Raw genomic sequence first — 16,818 nt, 5'->3', positions numbered from 1 at the left:
GTGTTGTTTGCCTGGGTGTCTGATCTGCTTGACGGGATCAGAAATAAAAGGAAAACAATGTGAAGGCAATGTCACAGGTGATCCTGTGGTATAGCGGGTCCGCAGCTCCCCTTCAAAAGGCCATTTTTAAATAAATAATCATCGCACTCACAGCGTAGCGAGGGGTGTGGAAGTGTGGCTGAAATGGTTTCCAGGTGGAGTCGTGCTGCGGGCGTTTCTCCCCTGTGCAGTGTGTGAGCGAGTGAGGAGAGAGAGAAAGCCGGTACGTTAGAGTGAGCGAGAGCAGGCTCGAAGGCAATGTGTTCCTGTGGTATAGCGGGTCCATTGCTCCCCTTCAAAAGGCCATTTTTAATCAGGCGACTGACAGTAGTGGAGTCAGGCACAGAGAAGGTCAGCTGTAGAGAGAGCGTCTCGACTGTTGCAGGGCCTGTATCGGTGAAGCAGGTGAGATGCTAATGAAAAAGAGGCACAGGGCTTATTGGTTTTTAAAGACTGCTTCCTTCATTGTGTTTTAACCTCAGTTTTAAAGGATTGTTTTAAGGATCCCATGGGATACCCCTCGCAAACTGTTTTACACGCTGCATACAGCCATTCACATCCACGAGAAACATGCCTCTATGAACAGTCAACGTGGCTCAGAGATGCATGTGGACTCTAGCACAGATGAACATAAATGACGGCATATTTTCCGAGTCGTCGCGTCCGAGTTGGTGGGCATGGCTCTGCAAGTTGTCGTCGTATCCAATGGTCTTAGAGTTGGTGGGCGTGGCTCCGTCCTGCGTGCGCCATGGGTGTCTTACTTGTCGGCGGCTTAGTGAATTATACATATAGATGTAGAGAAAAGCCAAGCAAAATGACACCTTTTATTGGCTAACTAAAAAGATTACAATATGCAAGCTTTCGAGGCAACTCAGGCCCCTTCTTCAGGCAAGATGGGGCCTGAGTTGCCTCGAAAGCTTGCATATTGTAATCTTTTTAGTTAGCCAATAAAAGGTGTCATTTTGCTTGGATTTTCTCTACATTCATAATGGCTAACACGGTACAACACCCTAGTACTACAGATATATAGATGTAGAAAGGTAACTATTTTCTGTTATTTGTGTGCCTCAGCAGCCACTGTAGTTGGTCAATGAAGATGCTGCACTGAGGTTTCTTACTCATCATCCTCTTAGCCTTTTCAGTCAGTTCTCTGCACTCCTAAATCTTTTTTATATTGTGCATTTTGAAATTTCTGATCAAGATGATTTACTTCATTTAAAAAGAGTAGTAGCATCCTCATCACTGATCCCTGTAAGAGCATATTGTTGTGACTTGGAGTCTGAATTAATGCCATGTCCCAACCTGTACTTCCACAGCTACCCACTGGGGTGGTAAATCCCATCAAAAACCCCAACTAGACACCCCAACTCGCCCCCGATGGACATTGACAATGATGTACTCTCCAGGATGTTTGGCGGCACTTCAGCAATTTCCGTATGGTTCTCAGCAACTTCCACAATATTCTGAATAGCTACATGGATGGGATTTTTAACAGGGGCAAAACATTTTCCTCATTATATTCAATGCATGAAGCTGCATATTTATGAATGGGAAAATCGAATAAATTGACAAAATAAACTGGAATAGGTGGCTCAAAGCACTCCTTAACAAAGACAGGGGACTTGACATTTACGTTGACTAGACATATGTATCTGGCACAGGGGGGTGCTTTTGCTGTGGTAATGGCGGTGTTTCATGGTTTGGCCGTGGTGGAGTTGAAAGCTGTCATCTGCTTTTCACTTTCTGAACTTACTGCTCTAACAGGTACTGAATGTTAGCTTCATATATACGCATCTCATCCTTTTGTTTTATGGCAGTTCATTATGGTATGAAATGGGAGTCTCAAAAGCACTTAACTCTCAAACTGTACTTCCAAAATGCCCACTAATCCTGTCAAAAACCCCAGCTAGACACGAAAAGAACACCTTGTAGAATCTTTATAAAATAAAAGTTTAATATCACAAAAATGCACCTCGGTAACAATGAAGCTCCAAGAAGCCCTAAAACCAATAGGATTTGTGCTAAACAAAATGGCAATCCTGTACAACTGAGTCCCATTACAGTAACCAATGATGACATCACAAACAGAGCATGAAGTCAAAGACAAAAGATGAAGAATTCGTCACTCCCTCATACATTTGAAATGAACCACTGAGGATGACACTCCTGATTTATAGGGCAGAAGGCAGTTCCTGGTGGGGCAGGTGGCTAAATCTCTTGGGGGACCACCCATAAAACACATTAAACGTAACACAGGCAAAGAAAATGCAGCAGATATTTAACAAAAAAACATTAACATCAATAAATAGCTCAACAAAGAAGAAAAAAGGACAAGAAACAAGACTTTGAACATGTAAGACATATTTTACCAGAATCAGCTCCATTTTTTGTTGTTTTTGGTTTAAAGATAGAGATGTTAACATTTCAAAATAACTTCCTGTCACATAAATACAACACAATTCAGTGAATGTTACCATTTAGTATAACAATCTAAAGCACACAGTGCAGACAGCAGCAGGTAAAGACAAGGTTAGGATGTTGTGCTCTTTATCATCATTACGGTGTTACGTGAGGCCACATGCATCCTTATCAAGCAGGGACTCGTTCAGCAATGTAACACTTCGAGGAAATACTGTAGCTGTTTAGGTGAGGGGGCTTTTTGGTCTGAGGGGCTAGTAGTGTTTATTAGGTGACAGTTTATATCAGAGGTGGCCACCAAGATGGGTAGATCAGCAGCTGTTTTTCTGCTCACTTCCACACTAAGGAGTTCACTATGAAGAATTTCAAGGAACAAAAGATGGTAGCTAATGACTTTCTCGGCACTGAAGATGATATGTGAGCAGACGCTGTGCCAAACCAGACAGTGATTGAGGTTATGAGGATGATCTTGACTGTGCTTTTGTAAAACTGATCAGTGATAACTGGGTGACATGAAGTTTTATTCAACGGGTGGAGGAAATGCATTTTTTGTTGTGATTTCTTGGTTTGAGTGTTGAATATCAGAGTTCTCAGAAACTTAAATGTCTTCACCAAATTTACTGTAGTCTTCTTTATGTCCAGATGAGAAAGTGGAGGGGGCTTTTTTAATGAAATTCAAAGATCATGTTCACAGTTTAACTGTACTGAGCTGATGATACTTTTGTACATGATGACACTACATGTTTCACTTCACTTCTGTATACCTGCACTTTGGCTTTATTGATGAGACCAATGATTGTTGTGTTACCAGTAAACTTAAATAAATGGACTGATGGGTGTCTAGAGGAGCTCTGGTATTTGCGGTGAGAGAATCTGAAATTGTAGGTCCATCTGCACATACTGTTCGTTGTTTGTCAAGAAGTTAGAGATCCACAAACAAACAGAGAGGGCAATATTAGGTTAACAAAGTTGGAAATTATGTTTTTCAGGTATTATTGTATTAGACGCTGAGCTGTAAATAATCCTTGCATTTGTGGCCTGTGCAATCCAGATGATGTAAAATATAGCAGAGGCCCACAGTGGTCCACTCACTTAACAGACAGATCAGTAAACACTGAGGCTAGATGGGCAGCACAGTGCTGCAGGGTATCAGGTGTGACAACATTACCGCCATCTACTTTTCTACACTCCTTTGTTTTGTTTCAAGAGTAAATAGACGTTTTGCTCCTTGATCAGAGGTGGGCAGTGGGAGGAAATAAAGCTACTAGGAGAGTCCAAGATGAACACAGGCTAACAGAATTCTGTAACAGACTGGGAAAATGTTAGGCACAGAAACAAGGGAGCCATTAGATTGAAAAAGTGAACATGACTCAGTGCGGCAGCTGTGATTACCAATTTAAAGTTCAAAAAGATGATCTTCAGCCTTCACATTACACCGATCGTGTTATGCCGATTGTTCTGGGTGAGTCAGTGACTACAGAAAGATGAGAATTAAGCAGAAGTCACTGACTGTCCAGTGCAGATGGGTGAGCAGAGGGACTCCCTTCACATGGCCATCTGTGGCTTTAGAAGAAGAAATTTTACCTTATTGAAGGATCGGTGGATTCTTTTATTAATTTATATGACAACTGATTTGTACAGAATACAACTGTAAAGTGACACACATCCCACTCATTTCTTTGAACTGTGTAGGCACACTGGAGACACTGCAAAGAAATAAACAAGCAAAGCTGAAACCTCAACAGATTAATGAATTTATTAAAAATCCTTTGTTAATCAGAAGCTCAGATTCACTTTGTTTTTGTCAGATGTTTTTCCATTTATGTAACTTAAGTTCCCTGGTTGCCATTTACCATTACTTGTAGTCCAGATTGTTTAGCAGGTGCAGTGTTTCTGCTTTAGTGTGATTGTGAAGGTGACAGATAAAATGTGAAGATTATCCTACAAGCCACACAGAAAGATTTAATTTTATATTGTCTTTCTATTTCTAATACTGTCGTTCATGTTTAATTCCTGTTTTGAAGTTTATCCAAGCCTGGACATAATCATGAGAGAGCTGGAGTCACAAACCAGAATGGTTGCTACAACATTTAAAGTGGTGATAGACACAAAAGCAGTTCAGATCTAAGGCTCACAGCTCAATAAATCCATTGAGGTAGAAGTTCAGTTAGCATTGACCACTCTGAGTGGACCTCTATAACACATTGTAGAAGTGACACCTGCCCAGGCAGTTATGTGGAGAAATAGGTCCAAGCACACCTGAAACCATGTGGAGTTTGGACTGGGCCTTCTTCTTCTTGACTACGTTGTAGTACACATGATGACTTCTTATGTCACAGTGGGACTGTCAGTAAACCTCACAGTACACCTTTGAGGTAAATAAAATCCACCCTGTAGGACCAGAAGCAGAATCATTTGAATTCCAGTCCTTAATCCTTTTTGCCCAATTTTCTGTTCAGGCTTTGCACTCACAGATTGGGAGGTGGTTACCTTCTACTAGTTAGAGTTTAATAAAGTAATGCTGGCTTTTATAATTTATAATAGGAATAGATGAAGAGAAACAGGCAATGAGACATTTTTGTTGCCTTGTGTTCCTCCATGTACTCTCATCTTGTATCATCTTCATTTTCAGAACGGGGAGCCAAACTTCAACTGAAGTCAGATGGACCGATATATGAAGGTGATGAGGTCAGCCTGGACTGTCAGCTCGATGGAAATCCTGTTGGGTGGACATATGAGATCTACAAATGGGGATTAACATACCCATACCTTTATAAAAAACAAACAGAGAGCACATTGACCTTCAGCTCTGTGACTCATTCACAACGTGGGCAGTACCAGTGTGGAGGTGTAAAAGGAGGAGTTTACTCAACATACAGTAATGATGTGTGGTTAGAAGTATTAGGTAAGAGACTTTCTCTGATGTAACTCGATTTTAATTCTTGTTTTCTGTTTTTAAGAGGTCAAATTACCCAAACACAACAGTTTACTGTTATTTTACAATCAGGCTCCCAAAAAATTAAGTCCTGTACTAAAAGTACCAGAGGGTCTCAGGCTCCTTCTGGTTGGGCTCACATGATAACATCTTAGTTGGTGAAGCTTTGTGGACTATTTTTTTAAAAGCTTTTTCCTTAGAGCTTGATAACTAAGCAGTTCTGTTATGCATTTTAAATTGGCTGCAATTTGGATTATTTTATTATCTAACTGACTTTCTTCATTCTGAATGTTGGTGACTTCAGCCAGTGATCTTTGGAAAGAACAAACTTCTAACGGCACATTTCTTTTGTGAACACAATGATCTGGAACTGCTGCAGTCAAATGTTAATGCCTTTAAATGTTAACCTGTGGTGCAACTCTTGAGCATGTGAAAGACACAAGAGAAATATAATTTACTATTATTATTATTATTATTATTATTAGGTCTGACCACATTGTACTACCACCTATAGGCCTGTTTTTGTCAAGAGGAGTTTATTGTCCAAGGAAGGAGTTTTTATGAGTGTTTGTGGTGTGGGTTGTTTGTTGTAACATTTATATTTTATTGAAATTCTGAAAAGTTTTAATTTACCCTTAGTAACAAATAAAATATCTATCTATCTATCTATCTATCTATCTATCTATCTATCTATCTATCTATCTATCTATCTATCTATCTATCTATCTATCTATCTATCTATCTATCTATCTATCTATCTATCTATCTATCTATCTATCTATCCCTTTTGTGATAATGCTGAGCCTACTGAGTTCGGTATCAGCTTTTCTTGACCGTCTTCATCTGCGTACACTCAGCTCAGTTCCTGACATTTTAGGCCCTTATCAGTTTCATTTTTTTATTCATTCCATGTCCTCCAATCCATTTGAAGTATCACAAATGAACTTGCCTGTGACACTGAACTGGATTAAGTGAGTTTAAAATGAATAAATGGACATACTATATTTTTATTATTATTTTATTTTATTTTTTTTCCTGGATGAAAAATAACATAAGAAACATGCAGAGGAGAACAGGCCACCCAGCTGAATGCAGCTCATCAATTCATATCCCCCTGACTTTTATAAAATATCATCAAGTTACAATTTCAAGATTGCAAAAGTATTAATGTCTACAACACTTCTTGGCCAAATATTCCATGTATTTATGGATCTCCTTTAAAGAAACATTCTCAAATATTTGGAAGAAGTGTACCCTTAATTAGTAAGCTCCAGCTCCTGTGTTCTTCCTAAAGAACTCATTTTAAAGTAAATCCACTGTACCACTATCCATCATAATTTTAAACACTTCTGTCATGTCACCTCTTACCTTTTATCACATAAACTAAAATTATTCATCTCCTTCACTCTTTTCTCATCATATCTAACAGTTGTGGTCCTGGAATCAGCCGAGCTGCATTTCTGTGGACTTTCATCAGTGCTGACCAAACCTGCACATGTAATTCCAGATGTGGCCGTCTAGATGTGTTTCATAAGCATTAGAGCGACCACCTTGACTTGTGCTGAACACACTGAAGTTTGTAACCCAACATCCTCTCAGTTTTTTCAGTCACTCCTCTGCACATAAAAGTCTTTCTAATATTGTGTATTTTCAAATGATTGACTATGTAATTAGTTTATGTTATTTATTTATGTATGTATTTATTTGTTTATTTATTACTTTTAATTTTGTAAAGTTTTACATTTGTTTGCATTAGGTTGCATTTGCCACAAATCAGGTGCAACTCTGAATTTTGACCAGTATTCGACTGTCTCTATAGTCAGCCATTCCTCCCAGTTTAGACTCATTTACAGACTGAATTCATTGGTTTGTTACGTATTTATAAAGATGATTTACTTACGTTAAAGAGCAGCATTCCAATCACTGACATCTGCGGTGCCATATTTGACCAGAATCAGCTTTATTTCCTGTTGTGTTTTGTGTAAACAGAGTGGTGCTAACATTTCAAGATGACTTCTTTTGACATAAATGCAAAACAGCAAAATTCATTAAAAGTTAACATGTAGTACAACAATCTAAAGCATACAGTGGAGAGAGCAGATGTTTAAATCAGATGAAGGCAATGTCAGGACGCTTTATTACCATTACTGCGTGTTACACAAGGCACCAGTCAGAGACTTTAACAAGGGGGGCTCATTAAGTAATGTAACACATCAAGGAAAAAGCAATTCAGTTGGTGGGGACTTCTGGATCTGAGGGTCTGGTAGTGTATATTAGATGAAAGTCTATAAGTGAGGTTGGTGGATCAGCTGTATGGTTTTCTTCTTTCTTCTTCACTGTTGAGTTGTCAAGAATTTCAAGATAGAGAAGATGGTAGCCAATGACTTTCTCTGCCCCAGATGTGATGTGTGGTAATTTGTTCTTTGAGTGAGCTGATGCTGTGCCTAACCAGATAGAGACTGAGGATGTCCTGATGCTCCTAATTGTGGTTCTTTAAAAATGATCAATGATAACTCAGTGACATGAAGTTTTACTCCGCTGGTAGAGGAAGTGCATTCTCTGTTTTGCTTTTTTGATCAAGCTAATTACGTGGCCATCCCATGTCTATGTGTCGAATGTTGGAGTTCTCAGGTACTTAAATGTTTCCACCAAATTTACTGTAGCCTTCCAATTGACAAAAGTGGATGGCTTTTTAATGAAAGTCAAAGATGTTTTTCACAGTTTTAGCTTTACTGTGTGGACACCAGGGGGGCGTTCCAGCTCCCCAAACCCAATACAACACACACAGGGCACAAGTTAAAAGCACAACAAAGCCTTTTTATTGCTTGAGAAACTCTTCAAACCAGCATTTCCCACCACTCTAGCCACAAGTATGAGAATAGTACAGCACACAATGACTCCTCTTTCTTTCTCTTCTGGTCTTTGCCTCCTCCCTTTTGGGGTCTACCAGTGTCACATTTGCAATTTTTAAGTCGTCCAGTACTTCCCCTTTCTCAAGTGCCTTCTTAAATATGCCTAATGAGGGTTTAAACATGACATCTTTTATTTCTTTCAATATAAGCTGGAATCACAAAAGTGAGTTTGAGGTGGGGACCGAGCTGTCAATCCTGTGTTTTAGCCACCTACTGCGGGCTTATTCCTGCCTCAGCATCACCTAAAGCAGTGGTCCGCAGGGTCAGACCTGAAGTGCCTCATTTGGGGATGTGGCGTATTCTCAATCTATTCTGGAGATCTCGCTGATTAATTCTGATGCCTTCTCAATCTCCAATTTATTTTTATGGGAAAGATATGAAATAATCTGTTCTCATAAAAATGCCATCAGAGGTTCTCAAAGTATTCCTGCAGAAACTTGAGGATACATTTATCTCTAAAAAAATAATCAATTTCTTTGGAGATGAACTCTATAAAGTTCACATCTGCTAATGACCTGGGGCCTCATGTATAACGCCGTGCGTAGAACTCACACTATAACATGGCGTAAGCACAAAAGCGGGAATGTGCATACGCACAGAAAAATCCAGATGCAGGAATCTGTACGTACGCAAACTTTCACGTTCTTCCACTACATAAATCCCGATCAGCGTGAAAAGTAACGCACGTGCACGCGCCTTCTGTCCTGCCACCAACTCCTCCCAGAATTAAGCCTCTTTGAATATGCAAATCGATATAAATAGCCTTCTGAGAAAAGACAATGGGAAAAGCACGGGGGAAAATATAAGAATTTCAGCGAATACCAAGTGGAGGCAAAGGAAAAACGTACTATTTGTTGGTTTAAACAGTGGTATAATCAACAAAAGGAAGTTGATCGAGTGACAGAGTGTCGAGGAAACTCGAAAGCTGAAGTTCACAAAGCCGCACAGTGCCCGAAATAAAAAAGAAATCACATATCAAAGTCGCCGTGAAAAGGCAAGTCGTAGCCCACCGTCTGAGTGTCATATGAAAGCTTATTAGGGTACAGACAAAAAAAATAGGCACACAGTGGGAAAAAAGCACAAAATGTCAACTTTAATCTCGAAATTTCCACTTAAATCACGTAGTTTATTTTGCCATTAAAGTAGAACATCATAAACTTCATCTTAAAATCGTTTAATTTACTAGTTTCTCAAATCCCATTGTAACTAAAGTAAGACGTTAAATGCTTTGTTCTGTATTTGATCTTCTTTGTGCTCTGTGTGTGAATCACTACCTGCTTCTTAAACGGGCTTTCTCTTTCTCCGACAGGACACATAATCCATTACATTCGTGCTATTACAGCTCTCTGAATAATTACAATACTGAGATGTATACATGATATCTTTTTCATGATGATAGGAATGAAAGCATTTTATTAAACATGGGAACACGGTGGTGCAGTGCTTGTTCATATCTCACGCAAGAGGCTTGCTGCGTGACCTTCAATGTAATAATTTATCACAGCAGTACTGTCTCTTTCAAACGTACTATTCCTATCCCTACTTTTCTTTCTCCAAATACCCAATCGCCACACAATCAGCTATGTAATAGACGTGAAGCCATTTGTAAGCTTAAAACGCCGATTCTTCAAAACTTTTAAGGAACACTGAAATATCTTCGTAGTACATGTTTAATTATTCTATCCGTCTATCTTTCCAGTGTCACGTCAGCACAAGAATACAACGCAATGCAAGAACAATCCCTGAACTAGCTAGCGCTGCGGCACCGTGTCCTCACATGTTTAATTATTAACAATACAGATTATTTAAATGAAGTTAAAGTTTTATCTGTATAACATAATCAACATATTATGCTGCATTTCATCTTAAAAATGAATACCGTCATCATGTAAATATTATTTATAAAGTGGCGCAGGTTGTGCAATATTATAACTGTAGTGCAAGTTTACAGTGGGGTAATTGTACTTATAAGTAAACAGTTCTACAAGGAGCACTTGATGGACTGATTGAGTGCGTTTATAGTTCTTGGGATGAAACTTTTTCTAAACCGCGAAGTCCGTACTGGGAAGTCTCTAAAGTGTTTTGCCGTGGCTAAGGCAGCGTCTGCTTCATGTTGTATACCGATAATTCTCTTTCCCATCAGCTGCTGCTGTGATTCGCCACTCAGATACAGTGATATAAATACTCCGAGTGGTGCAGTGAGAGAAATATGGAAAAAGATGATCTGCTGTGGCAACCCTTAACGGGAGCAACTGAAAGAAGAAGAAGTGCAGTGAGAGTAACAACGCTAAAGCAGTTATGGCATTTGGAATACTATGGCTATTCACTGGACCGTTATATTGCTGCAGGTTAATTACAATCAGATGCATTACACTAATAAACAATATGCAGTTAGTTTCGGTGTATTTATAAAGCCGCGTCAGAAATGTGGGTCTAAGAAAGGGTGACCACACAGGAACAGTAGCACTGCTTTGACGCTGGGTGCCGCCAGTCTGCAAAACCGAGCGGATAAATTGCGTACGCCAGGGTATGAGTTACCGTGGAAATGTGCGAGGCTTTACGCCAAGTTTAGGTTTTATACATCGCGATTTGAGCGTGGAAACATTCGTACGCAACATTTCTGTGCATACGCACTGTTTATACATGAGGCCCCTGGAGTTAAGATGCCAGCTACGAAATGCATGTCTAGGGAATAGTTATTGAAACTCCAAAATCAGAGGAGCATGATCAGAGATAACAATTGCATCATATAAGAATTGATAAATTATTATCAATGAAGAAATAATCAATTCTTGAGTAACTATGATGTACTTGGGAGAAGAAGGAATATTCTCTTCAATTTGGATTTAGGAATCCAGATGGGTTTGTTAAGCTATGATCTTTAATAAACTGTGTGATTGTCTTCACTGAAATAGTTGTTATCGCCACTGTAGTTCAAGATTTATCCAGGTCAGGATTTAAAACACAATTAAAGTCTCAACCTATAATAATTTTATGAGTGTTCATACTGGAAATTGATGGAAATACATTTTGGATAAAATCTCTATCATCCACATTAGGCGCAAATATTTATCAAAATTACTTTAGATTTGAATGAATTACCCATCACCATGATACTGAGCCCATAATACAGAGCCACGGGTAGCAGCCTGTTTCTGATGCTACAATTCATTAATTTTCTGTTCTCCACTTCTCCAGATCAGAGATGAAGGGAGTGAAAGCCTATGTTAAAACTTAGGGTGCAAGACAGAGAATGAAATCAGGCCAGTCCACTACAGGAGGACTCCCAGTAATACACACTGACCTGATGCCAGCTGGTTGTACTGGGAAAGAAAAACACAAATACTGGAAAAACATTTAAAATTCATACACAGAAGGCACATCAGCTAGGAACTGAACCAGAGGCCGAGTGTAGCAATTCACGGCCACTCAACGTATCATATGAATTTCTAACACGTGAAAATAAAATAAACTGAGCTTCTTCTTTTTAAAAGGGCAATTTCAGGAACAGACCCTGGTGTGTTGAACGTGGATACAGAAACCTTTAGAAGTATTGATGTCATTGAGTGTATAAGGATTAGTTATATTTTTAACATTTTAAAATAGTTTTATGATATTTTAAAATACAAAGTACAGCAAACCCAGACATATCCAACAGTAATTTCTTTTGTATCATAAAGCACAGTATTTTTCCACTTAAACATGCAGTTTTCACACCCTGCTTAGTTCCAGATTCAGTGTTTTGTTCTTTTCTTCTTTTTTAGCCCCCCCAAACCTCCCTAATAAGCCCATCCTGATAGTCCTGCCAAGTGCCTTAGTGTGTGAAGGGGACACTGTGACTCTGAGGTGTCTGTCTAAGAGCAAAGTGACAGGGACACAACTGACATACAGATTCTACAAAGATGAGACACCTGTGGGTCAAGAAACTAAACAGAATAAGTTCACAGTCCAGTCAGCTCAACAGAGTGATACTGGAAGATATTGGTGTGAGGTGAAGGAAGAAGGAAAAGAGACTGAGAAGAAAGAAAGTGACAGCAAGCCGTTGACTGTAAAAGGTAAGTGTGCAGAAGTCTCCTCTTCAGGTCCGTGTCCCTCTCTGTCTGCTGACTGATGACACTTCCTTCTCTGTGTAATGACACCACATCTTCACCTGAGTTACCCAACAGTTTACATTAAGGAGATTGGCCAGAGCCAAACTTCAGGGTCCAGTTTGCAGCACCCAATGTCTCATTTTCTAAATAAATAGTGAGACATAAAAAAGGACATAATGGACATCACAGTGATAGTCAGATGTTTACAACATGAATCTTTGTCAGAATAAGAAGGTATCTGTGGAGGCTTTTAGGATTTCAAGGACTCCTGCTTGTCTTCATTCCAGTTATCAGTTTATTCAGGATGTTGAGTTTTCTTTCCTGTTCTGATTTCTTTATCCTTTTCGCTCTTCACCAGATTGTCGTTTATAATTTCTCCAGATGTAACTCTCTGTGTACTCTTTGTGCCTCGTACTGTATATTAGCCATGTTCACTCCTAGGGATATTTTCATTTTTCTTTTATCCCCAATAACCCTGTCAGCATGGGAAAGGGCAGACAAGACTCCAGTGTCATGTGTGCTCAGTAGTAAGCAATTTATAAAATGAACAGAACATTGAAATATGATAGTAACAGTTTTAAAAGCAAGTACAGTGATTTAGCAAGTTTTCTGTTTTTATGTTAAATATGAGTCACATGTGTGGCTTCTCTCTTTCTGTGTCCCCTAAGAACTGCCAGCTCACTTACCAGTAAAGTGCCTTATTTAGGAGACCCTAACTTCAATGACTGTATGTTTGTAATGAGTGCACCTCTCACAGTACCCAAGACTAAATGATTGTTGTTACATTTGTTTCATTTATTAACTGTTAAATTTAATCAACAGAATTAAGCATTGCATTCCTTGCAAACTCTAGCAAAGATTTAAACTTAACCAACAACAATAGCAAACACTAGCTCTGAGGCTAGGGCTCTGCACTGGCAATCGGAAGGCTGTCGGTTCGAATCCCATAAATTGCCAAAACAAGGGACTCTGCTCTGTTGGGCCCTTGAGCAAGGCCCTTAACTTGCAATTGCTGAGTGCTTTGAGTAGTGAGAAAAGCGCTATAGAAATGCAAAGAATTATAACAAGAGCAGGTGAATATTTGAGAGAACTTCCCAAATAGATGGATTATAACCCTCTGCTTTCATCTTGGCTGGCATCTTTCTGAGATGGGATACTGATGGCTGTTATTATAAGTGAATGCCAAGTGACTGGAGGAGTCCAAATGAACAGTTGGGGTTCCAACCAGGCCACCTCATTTAATTCAAGGCAAAAAAAATTCTTTAAAAGAAACAAACGCATGATGCCACAATCAGAACAACAACTAATAAGTTGTTTTAGCCAATCTTCGGCTTTTTAAAGGAAGTAACTCTGGAAAGCGGGTCTGGCCTAGGAGGTCCATCCTGCAGCAGGGTCAGTTCCAAAACTGATACCTTCCTCCTGGGGACGTCTGACTTTATGCAGCTCTTAAAAGAAGGGTTGGCCTTCTCTTGCTGATGAGGGTGGGGCCAATTGCCCTCATTGGCCATCTTCTCAGAGTTGGGGAGGGAAGAGACAATACTGTTAGCGACAGCACCCTCTCTTTTCTCAGGGTGGTATCGTATACCTGAGTTGAGCTGTAATGTGATCCTCAGATACCCATGTGTGACACTTGTCACAGCCGCTTCTCTCTGTCTAACTGCAGTAAAGTCTTGGCAAAATACATTATATATATATATATATATATATATTAAAGTGTCCATTAGGACCATTAGGACTGAACCTGAGAATCATTGTGTAGAGCATGTGAAGCACCTTTCTTAATATCAAACCTGCTATTTCATGCTTAAATTAAATACTGAATGAACACAAAAAGACCTACCATATTAATCACTTGTATTGATTTTTTTTATTGTTTATGGTTTTTAACATTCTGCAAGCTGAAGATGTCCTGCTAATTTCTTCCAAATCGAATTTTCTTAGCACAGCGATTAGAACCTTGGAACTTTATTTATTTATTTGACTTTTTACAGAAACTCTTTAAATAAGTACATAAAGAAGTGGATAAGTAAATAAATAAACATACACACAGACATTGGTCTGAACACACACTAGAATGACTACAAAGCAAGAAAATGAAAAAGAAAAAAAACTTCTGACTTGGCTGTCACAGTCACAGTGAGGCAGACATATTGCTGTTGGTATCCTTCACATCTTCAATTACTCTGTGATGGAGAGTGCTATTTTCTATGTTGTGTTATGATGGGCTAGTAACATCACTTCAGGAGAAACCCACCGAATCAACAAGCTCATTAAAAGTGTGGGCTTAATTATTGGATGCACTCTGGACCCCCTGGAGGTCGTAGCAAAGGAGAGAATGAAAACAAAACTGTGTGCCATTATGAACAATTCTGCACATCCTCTCTGTGACACACCAACACTCTGGACTTTTAGCCGACACATCATTCAGCAGAAGTGTGTCAAGAAGTCAATCAGCTAAGAATTGAACCAGAGGCCAAGTGTAGCAGATCACCACAACCCAACATATCCTTTCAATTTGTAACACATGAAAATAAAATGAGCTGTGCTTCTTCTTTTTCTTCTTCAGTCTCTGGAACAAACCCTGATGTGCAGAACATGGATACAGAAACCTATAAATGTGTGCATATCATTGAGTGTATAAAGGTCAGGAATTGTTGTTAAGGATTTGTTAACATATTTTTAACATATTAACATTGTTTTTTTCAAATACAAAGTATAGCAAACCTCTGAGCCCAGACATGTCCAGCAGTTAATTTGTTTTGGATCATAAAACATGGCCTTTTGACACTTAAACATGCAGTTTTCACGCCTTACTTAGTTCCAGATTCAGTGTTTTGTCATTCTCTTCTTTTTGTTCCCACAGAGCGCTTCAGTAAACCCACCCTGAGTGTCCTGCCCAGTGTCTCAGTGTGGGAAGGGGAAACTGTGACCCTGAGGTGTCTGTCTAAGAGTGAAGTGACAGGGACACAACTGAGATATAAATTTTGCAGAGATGAGACACCTTTGAGTGAAGAAACTCAACAGAATGAGTTCACAGTCGAGTCAGTTCACCAGAAGCAAACTGGAAAATATTGGTGTGAGGTGAAGGAAGAAGGAAAAGAGACTGAGAAGAAACAAAGTGACAGCTTGCAGTTGACTATAAAAGGTAAGTGTGCAGAAGTCTCCTCTTCAGGTCCGTGTCTCTCTCTGTCTGCTGACTGATGACACTTTCATCTCTGTGTAATGACGCCATATCTTCACCTGAGATACCCAGTACTTCACATTGAGAAATTTATTACAGCGCCACACTTTGATGTCCAGCTTGCAGCACCCAGCTTCTCATTTTCTAAATGAATAGTGAGACATGAAAAACAATGGAGTGGAGTCACAGTGGTACTCAGTTGCTTAAAGTGTGAATCTTTGTCAGAAAAAGAAGGTATCTGTGGAGGTTTTTAGGATTTAAGGGACTCCTGCTTCTTTTCATTGCAGTTAGGATGTCAGGATGTTGAGTTTTCTGATTTCTTTATTCTTTGCTCTGTTCACCAGATTGTCATTTTTAATTTCTCCAGATGTATCTGTCTTTTCACTCTTTGTCTTTTAATTATTAGCCATTTTCATTCCTCAGCATTTTTTTCTTTAATTCCCAATAACTCAGTCATCATAGTTTAAGGTATTCCCTTCAAAGTTTTCAGCTGTTTAAACTTATTAGAGTATTCAGATTTTAAATGTGATCTGGTTCAGTTTTCATATTTGCTTCTTTTTCTTATCAGAGGCTTCTTTTTTATTCCATACTTCAGAAAAGCCACACATTAACCTCCAACCAAATGCAATTCCAGATTTCTCCAGTAGAGAATGCTATATATTCTACTGATTATGGCATACCTTACACACACACACACACACACACACACACACACACACACACACACACACTCTGATCCTTTTAATATTTCTCACTGGCATCAGCCTGAGGAGCTTTACTTCTGTGAGAAGGAGTGGTGAAACCTAATGACATAAACAGTGAAATCTTCATCATTAATGGCAGAGTGATGAAGGAGACACACGTAGGTTTGAACAAGACATGGACATAGAAAACGTATTTGTATTTTAACACATTTGGTAAGTTTATAAAAGGTAAAAATATAAAGATGGCCACACACACATTCACATATAAAGCAACAGAGACACTCGAGCAGGCTGTGGGTATGCTTTCAGTCTTTTTTATTGGGAAAATCACAGATTATTTATTTAAATAAATGGAATGAGCACCACATTTTGCCAATAGCCCATCTTCTGCTCCTCCTGACCATGAATTGCATTGCTATTCCAGGAAGTAGAAAAAGATCTGCAACTCTAGAAAGTAATATGAGTTTTGTTATTTAATTGAAGATTAATACTTGTTATTTGTCAATAATCATTATTTGTCTCTTCTGAAAGTATTTGT

The 16,818-nt window shown here is 39.0% G+C and overlaps 1 protein-coding gene across 1 annotated transcript in view; it reads left to right on the top strand.

Moving 5' to 3' along the window:
• Positions 1 to 16,818, top strand: part of LOC114642592 (immunoglobulin superfamily member 1-like) — a 253,600-nt gene that overhangs the window by 213,867 nt on the left and 22,915 nt on the right. Inside the window, exons 13-15 of the mRNA XM_051919754.1 lie at positions 5,090 to 5,362; positions 12,069 to 12,359; positions 15,259 to 15,540. Coding sequence (XP_051775714.1) covers positions 5,090 to 5,362; positions 12,069 to 12,359; positions 15,259 to 15,540 — 846 coding nt within the window. The remainder of the gene's footprint in view (positions 1 to 5,089; positions 5,363 to 12,068; positions 12,360 to 15,258; positions 15,541 to 16,818) is intronic.

This window comes from Erpetoichthys calabaricus, chromosome 16 (assembly GCF_900747795.2).
Source record: "Erpetoichthys calabaricus chromosome 16, fErpCal1.3, whole genome shotgun sequence".
Classification (NCBI taxonomy): Eukaryota; Metazoa; Chordata; class Cladistia; order Polypteriformes; family Polypteridae; genus Erpetoichthys; species Erpetoichthys calabaricus.
The sequence above is the reverse complement of the archived record's forward strand: the minus strand, read 5'-3'. Positions and strand labels throughout refer to the sequence as shown.